A 13,504-nucleotide genomic window follows, 5' to 3' on the forward strand; every position below is an offset into this window, starting at 1 on the left:
TCCCCTTGTTGTAAAATAAAACAGTGTGAAATTTATCGAATTTTTCTAAAGGTAAAATGTAAATGTAGTACATGGCTGTTAGTGCTGGAATAATTTTAATGTAATCTTAATAAGGATTTAAAGTAATACTGCATAAGATGCAAATTAGCATTCCAAGATTTTTTTCATGTTTTTAATTGCTAAAAATCCTGTCTAAATTCCTTTCCCAATGTATTGCTGAAACATGACATAGATGTTATGCATTATGATGTTGAGCAAGWAATCTTAAGATTATTATGTAAGATAATGTTAATGGGGTTGTTTAAAGCAACTGAAATGAAATTATGCCCAGTGATTAGAACAGTAAGCATTTGATGTAATGCACATCCTTAATTTCGTGTTTCAGAACATGTTTCAAGTTTAACCTTAGAACACAGTTGAGAGATGCCAATTAATTTTGTTTACTGAAATGAAAAATYTCTTGATGAAGGACAAAGGTTATAACCTATTTATTGGTACTAGAACACTTTGCCAGTGTTATTAGAAAGCTTCCTTACCCACAACTTCAAAATGAAAATCTACTTCATTAAAGAGGGGAAATAGATTAAATTAGAATCTCCATTTCGTGCTSGTAATTTAAAAAAATCTTACCTGATTCCTTTTTCTTAGTGAGRTAGATAAACTTCTAGTGAGATAAGGTCTTCTTAAAATTGTGGGCTTCTTTGGGTCTTTATTTAYGTATTAAATTTTTTTTCATCTTTATTTATGTATTAAAATTTTTGCCATTTGAATGTTGGTTTTGAAAAATATTACTTCTGATTTTGAGYGATTTGTTTGAGTTACATAATTATTTGGGTTATCTCAACTTTTTGAGAGGTGTGTGAGTTATTTTTRTGAGGCCATGTATAGTTTTGTTAGTTTATGAGAGACAGCAAACTCCTATATTCTACCTCTTGTTTCCTTAAAAAGCATTTTGCATTGCAAAGGTATTTGATCTGTATTTTATAAAACTGTAAATCCTTTTATTTTTCAGTCCCAGAAATCCTGGATAGAAAATACTTTCACGAAGAGGGAGTGTGTGTATATTATACCAAGTTCAAAAGACCCCCACAGGTAAATGAGAAATGATGCAAGAACTCATTGCTGCTCTTTAACATTAATAAAGTTAGTATTTTCCTGAGTGTCGGACTGTTTTTCTGTAGGAAATACTGTCTCGGGTTCATGCTTTCATTACTGGACATTGTCACAATGTGAATAGATTGGATTTTTTTTTCTTTCTTTTTCTRAAAGTACTTTGGCATTGCAGAAATCTCTAAAGAATGTTCGTCTCTTCTCTTTGCTGCTTCTTACCAGTCCTCCTACTGATGTCTATGATCTGTTTACATTTAGGGAGGTTTGAAATTCTGAAGTCAGAAAGTGTCATRGAGATATCCTCAACTGGAATTTAAATGACATCATTGTGAATGTAGGGTGAAGTGTAAAAATAAACCTGACAGTGTAGCAAAAGGGGATGAAGGATTCATAGATGAATAAGGAAAAATAAGAATTGTGATGTGGAAAAATTACAAAAAAAGAGGCTGAAGAAATCCTTCCTTCTAGAGAGAGCAGATAAATAAGAACTGTTTGGATTTCATGTGGTGTGTGATAATTTTTTGTCCTTAAATTCTCAAAGGAAAAAAAACAGACTGAAAAATGGAGAAATATGTTTCTGGAGGGGAGGYTGAATCTAAGAGTATTTTGCATATCTCACATGCTTTTTTTACCTTATCTTAAATTAGAGGTGTGAAATCAAGCAAGTTAGTGATAACTGTAGGACATATTTAGTTTACTTTCACCAAGGTTATAGGTATAACTTAGGAGTTCCTAAAATGATTGAGTTTGATGTGCATAGTCATGACATTTGTGTCACAGATAAAATCAAATTGAAAATAGATTTAAAATCAGTAATTTTAAAACAGTTTTGTCTCCCTAAAATGTTTGCTGTTGTAAGTATGGATTTCAGATCACCTTTCTTTTAAGCTTCAAATATAAGAAGGTGAGAAACTTTCTGAGGTTGGGAAAATACCTATTTCACTTTTTTCCTTTGAAAACACTTACAAATCTGTTAYGTTGGGGTATATTAGTGGTTTTCATTTAAAAGCTTTGTTTTTAAACAGAAAAAGAGCTAAGCACTGTAGAATTTTTAAATTATTGTAAATAATTCACCACATTCCTTGAAACCATGTGACATGAGAAGCTTTTARAATTTACAGCCATGATTGCAGCCCATGGAAAATTTGCAAATGCAAACAAGGTAATTAGGAAGCTGTTAAAATTTCCAGAGCATTTAATGAGGAATAGAATGGTCTTCAACACTTGCCCTTTCAGTTTAACCTATTTGTAACTTACAATGGACTTCACAACTTTCCCACCACATTTTGTCCTTCAGTTTCTAAGAATAGCYTACTGTTGTTGGTGAATTGCTCACTGTTGTGTGTGAAGTTTAGTCATATCTTTAAATATTTCTTACAGATGCCTTCCAGGATGTCAGATTTGTCAGCAACTTGTCAGGTAAAAGTTCTTTGTAATTAAAATTTATGTAATATTTATGAATATTTTCCCATTAAATAAGTGCTTTTGTAATAGGGTTTTCWAAAGTTTTGATGGATATTATAAATKACAYGATAAAGGTTAGATATAAAATAAACCACACGAAACCACTAACGAATGTTTRAAGAACTGCACTATGTAGGTCACAGATTTATAAATGTTATATAAATTCCTTGGCTTCAAAGAAGCAATTTCTCCTGGCATTGCTACCTGAGTGAGCTTCAATATTTTGCATAGTAATATGTATTGTAATTAACTCTTGCTGTAAATATTTATGGCAACAAGGCTTGCTCTGGAAAAGAGGCTTATCTAACGTCTAGAATCTTTGCTTTCTAAATCTCACCTATTCCTGTTATCAATAAAGGAAGTAATTTTGTCTTATAGCATAGTATTTCTATTTATGATATTTGTTCTGGGTGCTGTGTCTGGGTGCAGGTGCTGCTGCGGCCGCTTGGTCAGACAACATGCCTGTTTCACTGCCAGCCTGGCTATGAAATACTCGGATGTGAAGCTGGGTGAAAACTACAATCAGGAAATAGAAGAATGGTCAGTGGAAAAACACACAGAACAGACCTCTACTGATGCTTACGGTGTCATCAACTTCCAAGGTGGCTCTCATTCTTACAGGGCTAAGGCATGTATGATGTTTTGTTGCTCTTTTTTTCTCCTACCCTGTGTTGCTGAATGCTTCATTTCACTTCTGAACTTGAAGGCTGAAAATCTTAACACCCCTTAACACTGTGACAAACCAGTGCCATCTTCTATTCTAGCATTTTTCCTGTGATTTGAGTTCTTTCTAATTTCCRTTTGTAAAAGATTTTTAGCTGTGGTAGAAATTATTTACAGCTTATGCAGTTATAGGCTGCAAGGAGTTCTCCTCCCGTGTGACTCCTGTGGTCAGACTGAAGYGTTTCAGTGAGGGATCTGTGTTCTTTATGCATCTGGCAGAACCCCCAAGGGCAGTCCAATGCTCCAGGTCAGATCATCTCTGTGGAGAGAAGGGCCCTTAGCACAGTTCTTTCATGTTCATAATAGCAGGGTATGGGTTCCTTTGTACTTAGTGTAGCTTAAAATTGCTCTGAAGCCTTTTCTAGGAGCCAGAAACAGCAAGCTGCCCACATTCATTTCTGCTTCTTTCTGCAGAGTGCACRTGGGGTTTCTCAAACCAGTTCAATGGGGTAGTGGTGGTTTTTCATTAAGAGCTTCATTCAGGAAGGGTTCAGTTTCTGCCTACTGTCCCTTCCTCTGTTCAGTTGCTTGTACTGAAGATGTGGCAGCATTGTAGCTGATCAACCRTCTACTTAATCTTATGCTGTTAAACATAGTAAGTTAAAAAGCTGCCAATTTTGACGTTTTCAATTAAAAAATGTAGGCTTCCTTCCCACCAGGAGCAGGAAAGGAAAACCAAGCAACGTAAAACTCTTTGCCAGGGACACGAAAACCTCTCCCAGTAGATGGCAGAGCTTTTATAAATACTTCTGAATTTCATCTAATTTAGAGATCATCCAGTGCTTTCATAGAGTCATTTTTCTAGGTCACTGTGCCAGTAGGATGGAATATCATGATCTTTCTATTGTCGTTTCCTTTCCAAAACTTGCTTTCAAAACTGTCTTGTCCTGGGCTATGGAGGATATAAAGGAAGCTTGTTCATTTATTGCATCYGCTGTGTTTTGAGAAAGTGGATTACATTTTTCCATAGCCAGGATTAGGATAATATATCCTGAAATACATCCTGGTTCTTCTTTTTTACACATTTGAACCTTTTAACTCCGTTCTTGTGCCTGCAGTAYGTGCGATTGTCATACGACACTAAGCCTGAAGCTATACTGCAACTTATGCTTAAAGAATGGCAGATGGAGTTGCCAAAACTTGTTATATCTGTACATGGGGGCATGCAGAAATTTGAACTTCACCCACGCATCAAACAGTTGCTTGGCAAAGGTCTTATCAAAGCTGCAGTAACCACAGGAGCCTGGATTATAACTGGAGGAGTGAACACAGGTAAGGAACTACCAATGAGAATGCACCATTTACTGGATTGCAGTTTTATAAGAACCAAAAGATTTAATGGATGCATTGCTCCATCCTAAAACAAAGTAAATTTGCATGAGTTGGGTCAAGTGAAATTAAAGTAATATATTTTGAATATGTGTATTTGAAAGCGGGCTGCTGTTTTGTTTTGCAAAGAGAAGTAACATGGAGGGTTTGGGTTTTGGGCCTTGTTTTGTTTTTGAAACTAAGAAAAGTTTAATGTGATTAAAAAGAAGCACAGTTATGTGCTGGAAATTCTTTAGTTCTTATTTGGCTGGTATTCGTTTTATTGAATTAGTTTGGTTTTTTTTTGGTAGATGTAGCATGGTGCTTTTTCTTTAGTAGTGTGTCAGTATGTTCCCAGATCCTCAAAGTTATCTAAATAAAACAGTTAAAGGTCCTAAATAAAGTTGTATTTCTTAGTGGCATTCAATACATTGGAATCTCTTTATGCACAACCAGGTGTTGCAAAACATGTTGGTGATGCTTTAAGAGAACACGCTTCCAGATCATCTCGAAAGATTTGCACTATTGGGATTGCTCCGTGGGGAGTGATTGAAAACAGAAACGACCTTGTTGGGAGAGATGTAAGGATGAATTTCCTCATTGAAATGATGATTTGCCTCATTTACTTTTGACACATCTGCTCAAGCATGTTTTTCCCTTGCTTTGCATCACTGGAATACTTGCTCTACTGTGAAGTCACTGCGTCAGTGACTTATGCAAGATCATTACTGTAAGCAAGTTGCAAAATGCAAATATGCTACAGGAGGAGCTTGTGCTCAAGTATTTAATCCTTTTCCCCACCTCCTGCTGATATTATTGAATCAAAAAACAAAAATGCTAAAGTATTACAGAGAATTCACATTTAGAGAGGATGATCCGTTGAAAGATTTTGATGCAGAGTCTTCAGTACTACTGTTTGCCAGACAAGTCACAAATTTTCCCCAAAGTCACCTTTTCAAAGGATCTTTGTTATCCTTCAGAACAGYATCCTTTAATGATATAATTATCTGCTTCCCCTCACAAAGTTCAGAGCTGTTGGTGTATCCTGATCCAAGCCATGCTTATATGTGTCAGTGYTTCTTGTTAAGCCACCAGTTCTTGTGTCTAGTTAAGTTTCACAGAAAGAAGTGTGAATCTTTGCAAGTAAAGACATTGTTGTGTGCTTGCACTTAGGTGGTTGCTCCATATCAGACCTTGTTAAATCCATTAAGTAAACTAAACGTCCTAAATAACCTCCATTCCCATTTCATTCTGGTGGATGATGGAACAGTTGGAAAGTATGGAGCAGAAGTTAAACTGAGAAGAGAACTGGAAAAAACTATTAATTTGCAACGGATCCATGCAAGTGAGTTAATTCTGGTGCCTGAGGGCTGTTACTATGTCTAAATGGAAAAGGTGTTTGCACGAAACATGTGAATGACAAAAAATTGAAAACTTGTTTATACTTCAAGTCTAAAAYTGTGAATTTCAACAGCTGCTCTGGATCCTTGTTATTGCTGGTAAATTTATGATTTCTGTGGGACCACAGAGGAATCCTTTTTGAATAAAGTTGCCTATTTACTGTCAYAGAACAAATGTAAACTTTAGGTCTTGGTGTGTTGTCAGACCTTATTGGTGTGATTGATTAATGGTTTTGACACTGATCACTTGCAGTTTCACAGTTTSCAGTTTGGTGTTTTCCCAAATGTGGAGCAACATATATATTTTGACTCTTATAGGAAAGCTTTTGCAGTATTTCCCATTGATAAAGGGTTTCCATGTACATGTATTCAAATTGTATATGCGTTGTCACCTTTGGAAACTATTTGGGGGAAGTTAAAGGAGGAGTTCAATAAAGAAAACTTTTTCAGTTTACTGCATTAGTTTATGAATATTTCTGTGAAGGATCTCTTCTGTTTTATAGACTGTGTCCTGTTATTTTTACCAGGTAGTTATTTACCTGTTAGATTTGGCATTGCTTGTGTCCCAGCCCAGAATRCAGAGTGCTTGAAATCTTGCATTACTGACAGTTAATGCCTGGCAGGCAGCATTTTAATTTTGATTCAATAGAAAGAACAAACTTGATTTATTAAATACACAAAACTGACCTTAGCATTCACTATTCACTTACAACTTTGAGTTTTATCATTTATTTGTAATTTTCCAGGAATTGGCCAAGGTGTGCCCGTGGTGGCACTTGTATTTGAAGGTGGCCCCAACGTCATCCTGACAGTTCTGGATTTCCTTCAGGAGAGCCCTCCAGTGCCTGTGGTAGTGTGTGAAGGAACGGGCAGAGCTGCAGACATCCTGGCCTATGTGCACAAGCAAACAGAGGAGGGAGGGTAAGTGCCAGCACTGCATTCAATATGGGAAGGAAAAGGACAGAGAGTTGAGTTACTTTTAGGAGGCAGCAGTACAAAACTGTAGATTGGGTAGCCTGTAGTTCTTCCTAAAGGTTACCCAAGGTTTCGCCACAGCAACAGTAATAATCTGACAGATAGCAGGACTTTGAATGGACATGTTGGAACTAATTACATGCATTGTTGTTCGCACTGTTCATCTGAAACAATTGTTTTCCTGTTTGTTTCAATCTCAGGAATGTTCCTGAGGGTGCTGAGCCTGAAATAATTTCAACCATCAAAAAGACATTTAACTTTGGTCAAAGTGAAGCAGTTCATTTGTTTCAGACACTGCTGGAATGCATGAAAAAAAAAGAACTTGTAAGTAGATCTTACCATAAAATTTTCGATGCAAGGTGCAGCATTTGTTGATATCGGATATGATTTTTTTCTTTCTTTTTTTTTTAGATCTTTTAGTTATGAGTACTAATAAAGGTATACTCTTACTAGATGCTTAAAGCAAAACCACTTTAAAGAGGTTATATGTAGCCTGAGTTCAGGGACTGGTGTCTCATTTGGACATCACATTGTGCTGTTCTAGTTATAAAATTACTATATTCAACTAACCATGTTTGCTGGCAGGTTAATTTCATRATCAGTAATGAACTGGAGAGATAAACAGGGTTTTGTCTTACAGACAGCAGTTAATTGTAATCATAGAAGGAAAAGAAGTTCAAATTAACTGAAGATACCCACTTAGGAAAGCAAAACAGAATGCACACTTAAAGTTTAAATTGAGCATAGAGAGGCATCAAATTGCATTGAAGAYAAGGTGTCTTTTATGTCAGGAATTGAAATAGATTTAAAAGACWGGAGCTGATCACCTTTGCCTGAAAATAACTTTCAAATGTGTTTTCCCCATTTTGCCCTGTTGCACAGATTACAGTTTTTCATATTGGGTCAGATGAACATCAGGACATAGATGTTGCAATACTTACTGCATTGTTAAAAGGTGAGACTTAATTTTAAGATCAATTGGGGCCTCCAGCTATTATTGTTCAGTGTTTTATGTGATGGATTATTTATAAAATGCCMGTAGGAATCTTTAGTTTTTAAACAAATAAGTATCTGTTCCATGTTCGTATTGTATAATGCCATATTGTGATGTAAAAGATAAAATATCCTGCATAACTTTGTAGCTTGATTAGGCCTTTTTAGAAAGCAAGACTGTTTATTATATTGTGTTATAATTAATTCTAAATTTTCTTCGTTGTGTTTGCTTCTTAAGGCACGAATGCATCTGCATTTGACCAGCTTGTTCTTACACTTGCATGGGACAGAGTTGACATAGCCAAAAATCACGTTTTTGTTTATGGGCAACAATGGCTGGTATGTAATAGTCTGGATTAAGCAGATTGATAATTTCTAATAGAGAGAAGCACAATTTACTGTAAAGAATGAATCTTGACTTTTGTAGAGAGAGACTACAGAATATTGACACATTTATTTTGAGACAGTAATTTCTGTGYACTGCATACTCGTAGTGCTGTTTTGTTATTATGTATTTGAAAATGGTCAAAAATTTTAGAAATGCTAATTGTTCTGAATAACTAGCAGAGAAAATACATTACAAAAAAGGGAAGCTGAATTCATGTTAGTCAGATGCTTTCTTCTTTACAGTTGCATGGTCCTAGAAAGTTCTTAAGCATCTGGTAAAATGCACTACTGGCAGCACTGTAGTGTCTTTTGAGGGAGGGAAGAAATGTCTTTTTCTTGTTTGAAAATGMGTTTAAGAACCACCTGGTGTCTCTTGCCTTTTCCCATATTACTGTAAGAATAAAACACAGGCTGATTGAGAGTGCAGTGAGAAACACTTATTGGTTACCATGATGGTTCTGATCATTTGTCTTTGAAGCAAATTGTGCTTCAGATATTTTATGTCTATTTTATCCAATATTAACCTCCAAAAACAGCTTTACTATGTTAAACCAAATGTCTCCTTGGTCCTGTGTACTATCTCAGTAGGCAATATCTATGGAAAAGGTCAAGTCTTCAGGGTATTCTCTCATCCTGTAATTGTGTGAAGTTCAAGGGATACTCTGAACCAAGGGTGACATCTTCATCGACAGGGAAGGTTTTTACAGCCCTGTAAATGAAGGAGATTGATTTATTATCTGAGTTTATCTATTTTTASTGGCTCTTTGCAGGCTCTACCTTGTTGCTTATTTGTTGTAGGTTGGCTCCCTGGAACARGCTATGTTGGATGCCCTTGTGATGGACAGAGTTGCATTTGTGAAACTTCTCATTGAAAATGGAGTCAGCATGCACAAATTTCTTACAATTCCCAGGCTGGAAGAACTTTATAACACTGTAAGTAAATGATTGCTTTTTCAGCTACTTTTAGGACAGTTTTTTAGTTGCTCAGCMTGTTGGACCCTGGATCATGTGCACCAATCTGAAACTTGTGGGGTGTTGGTGGGGAAGGCTCCTGTGCTCAAGGTTAGGGTTGGCAAGTGGGGGCTGTTGGCTGCTGTGCACTGCCCCAGCAGCACCAGAATTGTCTGTCAGCAGGGTTTGATGGTGGGGATTGGCACTAAAGGGAATTGTAAACCACAGTGGGAATGAGAATGAGAGAAAGTTAGGTGGGTGAAACTTGTGCACAGAGTATGAGATCTGTAGGGTTTCATAGGATGGATTATCTCTGTAGCAGTTAACATCATAATGGTTCTAAAAATAATTTAATTTGTCAACCTTCATAGTTAATTACTTAGAAAAATTTTGTTGCTGTAGGTGTTGATCTAAGGATTCCAGAGTAATTTTGATAACAGTTAAGTATCTGACAAAGACAGAGCAGAGAACCTTCCACCAAAAATTAGTGTGAGTAGTACATAACTATGGCTTAGGTTTGTGTTAAGTCTCATTTTCTGCTTTTGACAAAAAAGGAAAGAAGAATGAATTCTTTAGCTAGTAAATCTCTATAAAGAAGCCTTCTTGAGAAGTTTATTTATTATATTTATTTATATTTTATCATATTTCTATATTTTTTATTTTTTTTTTAACTACCCTCTTATGGTATTGCCATTGGATGCTAATTTCTCATTCAATTTTTTTTTTTCCTTTTTTTTATACAGAAACAAGGCCCAACTAACCCAACGCTCTTTCATCTTGTTCGGGACGTCAAACAGGTATGTGAATGTAAAAATCTGTCAAACTAGCAAAGTTAGTTTTCTGTTAATTTCTTGTATTTGATTATCAATTTGATCTGCAGTTCATGAATTAAGTTTTATTTTAAGTATTAAGCTACCTCTGCAGAGATTTTGGTAGTTTACAATACTTCTGTTGTATGCTTGGTGACCTGCTGCCTAAAACATGTTAAACCCAGTGTTGTCTTTCATTTTACTTTTGATTGTTGTCCTTCTTGGGGGATTGAAAGCTTATGCTCCCAGCATGGAGTAATTTTGGCTGTTAAAACAAGACAAAAAAACCCAGTTCCTCCCCTGCCAATGGAATGAGTATCTGTCCYGTTAGGGGACTTACATAGAAAAGAAGATATAACCTGGCTGTTCTTCGAAAATAACTGTTGAGCCATGTAGATGCTTTTTGGGTTTTGAGTTGGAGGGTTTTTTGTCATGAAAAGTTTTTTAAATTTTTATTATTATTTAGAACTGTGATAGAACATGCAGAAACACTCTAAGCAAGTTTAATATTATACCTTGAAAAACTAAACACCTTTTTTATCCCTAGGGAAATCTTCCTCCAGGATATAAAATCAACCTGATTGATGTGGGACTGGTTATTGAGTATCTGATGGGAGGAACCTATAGATGCACCTATACAAGGAAACGCTTTAGGGCGATATACAACAGTCTCAGCGGGAACAATCGGGTAATGGGACATTTCTTCTCAGAATAAAAAACCCAAACCTTTAGGTTTTGTCAAATAATTGAACCCATATTGTTTTGTTCTTATTGTCAGTGAGCTGGTTCTTTTAAATGTGCTGTGAGGGCAGCTSAGAACTGTCTTGGAATTGAGGGCAAACAACAGGTTTTGTTCTCCTCATCCTTATTCTAGCACATCCTAATTCCTTCTCTTCGATTCCCTCTTTTCCTACTCATAGGGGAAGGATGGGCWCTACACCTGCAGATTGACCAGGGCTTGGGATGCAGATGTTTTAGCTTCTTGTGCAAGCTACATTAACCAGCAGGTGTAACTGCCTATTTAGTGATTACTTAAAAATAACGAAAACAAACAAGAAACCATGTTAAATATCCAGTGCAAATTCTGGCTATGCTGTTGTGTAAGTTCATCAGTGTTTCAGTAATCAAAACCCTTTTTCTTGTTACAGAGATCTGGRCGAAATCCTTCAAGTACTACTCCTCAGATGTGTAAAAGCCATGAGTCTTTTGGTAACAGGGCAGACAAGAAAGAAAAAATGCGCCATAATCATTTCATCAAAACAGCACAGCCGTACAAACCAAAGGTAGGGGTGGTGAGGGGAACACGGGGTTTATTTCAGGTAGCTGAGAGTGGGAGCCTGCTGGAAATAAAAGTGCCACTCCAGTGTGAGTAGCAGCAATTGCATTGACTTTGGTAAAGCTGGAATTTTAACCTTGCTTTTGTTCTTGTCTCTAAATGGCGGCTTTTTTTCAGGATTCTGTAAAGGGTGTTTCTGTGTAGTAGTCATGTGAGTAAGCTTTGATATCTTAGGGACCAAAAAGCTTATCTTTGACACAGTTCTAGTAATGAGGGTGGGACTGACATGGCTTTGTAGATGGAGCAGGATTTRTAACTACTACAAGCAGTTTCCAGGAGTTTCTTCATTTTTATGCCAGTGTATTAGTTACTGCTTTTCTTTGATCTATAATTCAAATTAATTCAGTCTCACAGTTATTAAAATGAATTGGACTCAACTGAAGTTTTTGAACAAAAGTTCCAKCTGCTTTTCAAATCTTCAGAAWTTTTTTTTCTTTTTATAATTATTTATAATTTGGTATTGGATCACTCAGCATTTTATTTCAAGTTGTGTAATGGCCAAGTGTAGAGACCTAAAATTGTGACTTTATTTTAAAGATTGACACTGGTGCAGAAGAGGGAAAAAAGAAAAGAACCAAAGATGAAATAGTTGACATAGATGATCCTGAAAYGAGACGTTTTGCTTATCCTCTGAACGAGCTGTTGCTGTGGGCAGTGCTGATGAAGAGGCAGAAGATGGCTCTTTTCTTCTGGCAGCACGGGGAGGAGTCCATGGCYAAAGCTTTGGTGGCTTGCAAAGTGTATCGTTCCATGGCCTATGAGGCGAAACAAAGTGACCTTGTGGATGATACTTCAGAAGAACTGAAACAGTATTCAAAGTAAATTAACTCTGTATTCAAAATATGTTCTTGGTAGCTGCAATAAAAGTAGTGGACTATTTATGAACAAAACACAAGTTGTTCTGTTAGCATACTTGAAGACAATTGTTTTGCAAAAAGGGTTAAGTGGAATTCTAGGAGAAGCTTTATATTAGATATTGCTCTCTCTTGAGGGCTGTTAAAAGCCTTGATTTATTTGATTTATAGTTAAAGACACTGAATGTGCCATTTACTTCCACATAATTTCTGTGCATGTTTTAATAGCTGTTTGTAGCATGCATATGTTTTCAGTGGAAGCCACAGATTGATGTGTTGTAGTTACAAGTTACAGTGTATGCACAGAAAGAACAAGTAATAATCCTTTCAAGTTGTGCTATTGAGAATTTGATTGTACAAGAAAATTCACACTAAACTCACGGTCATTTCTATGGAGACTACATTTTGTTTTGTTGGGTTTTTTCTTCATTGTAGCGAGTTTGGCCAGCTGGCAGTTGAACTGTTAGAGCAGTCCTTCCGGCAAGATGAAACKATGGCAATGAAATTACTGACTTAYGAACTGAAAAACTGGAGCAACTCCACTTGTCTGAAGCTGGCAGTGTCATCGAGGCTCCGTCCCTTTGTGGCTCACACGTGCACACAGATGTTGTTATCGGATATGTGGATGGGAAGGCTGAACATGAGGAAGAATTCSTGGTACAAAGTAAGCACTGTCACAGCTCATTGGTGTAAAAAGGGTCAGTGGAGCTTATGTTWAAAGGGAAGGAAAGCGTGTGTTTAAATGCTGTTAGTGTAAAGCKTTCACAGCTGTAGCTTTTATTAAAAAATCCTGTAAACCAGTCTCCTGTAACATAATCAAAACTGCAAGTGTTTGTTGTAAACTCTTCTTTTGACACTCTATTATCTTTTCAAATAAGGTACAGAAATATAGAAGGCAAAAACCAGGCAAGTAGCCTTTAATCAGAGGCTTAAAGAGATCATGTGAATACTAATCCACTACTAAAAACCTAGTAGTAACAACCATAACAGATGGAAAACCTGTTGTAAGACTGTAGTTTCATGCATTTTGGCTTTTTACAGGGAGCACATAAGACCTGATGTAAAAAAGCTTTGTGAATACCCTATTTTGGAGGAACTGAGCAAAAGCAGGGCACAGAATGAAACAAGGGTAGGCAAATTGGGGACAGGTTTTCCAGTGGTATCCTTTGTGTGATATATAGATCAGTTATGATC

The 13,504-nt window shown here is 36.4% G+C and overlaps 1 protein-coding gene across 1 annotated transcript in view; it reads left to right on the forward strand.

Moving 5' to 3' along the window:
- TRPM7 (transient receptor potential cation channel subfamily M member 7) overlaps positions 1-13,504 on the forward strand; it is a 51,608-nt gene that overhangs the window by 19,408 nt on the left and 18,696 nt on the right. Inside the window, exons 2-17 of the mRNA XM_057369926.1 lie at positions 1,013-1,092; positions 2,491-2,529; positions 3,004-3,202; positions 4,356-4,569; positions 5,062-5,186; positions 5,779-5,950; positions 6,752-6,926; positions 7,181-7,304; positions 7,863-7,935; positions 8,212-8,312; positions 9,159-9,293; positions 10,055-10,108; positions 10,668-10,808; positions 11,269-11,403; positions 11,994-12,274; positions 12,746-12,974. Of these exons, the coding sequence (XP_057225909.1) occupies positions 1,013-1,092; positions 2,491-2,529; positions 3,004-3,202; positions 4,356-4,569; positions 5,062-5,186; positions 5,779-5,950; positions 6,752-6,926; positions 7,181-7,304; positions 7,863-7,935; positions 8,212-8,312; positions 9,159-9,293; positions 10,055-10,108; positions 10,668-10,808; positions 11,269-11,403; positions 11,994-12,274; positions 12,746-12,974 (2,277 nt within the window). The remainder of the gene's footprint in view (positions 1-1,012; positions 1,093-2,490; positions 2,530-3,003; positions 3,203-4,355; positions 4,570-5,061; positions 5,187-5,778; positions 5,951-6,751; positions 6,927-7,180; positions 7,305-7,862; positions 7,936-8,211; positions 8,313-9,158; positions 9,294-10,054; positions 10,109-10,667; positions 10,809-11,268; positions 11,404-11,993; positions 12,275-12,745; positions 12,975-13,504) is intronic.

The sequence above is a fragment of the Malurus melanocephalus genome, unplaced genomic scaffold (genome assembly GCF_030028575.1).
Source record: "Malurus melanocephalus ecotype Western Australia unplaced genomic scaffold, MMel_1.1 scaffold_116, whole genome shotgun sequence".
NCBI classification, from domain to species: domain Eukaryota; kingdom Metazoa; phylum Chordata; class Aves; order Passeriformes; family Maluridae; genus Malurus; species Malurus melanocephalus.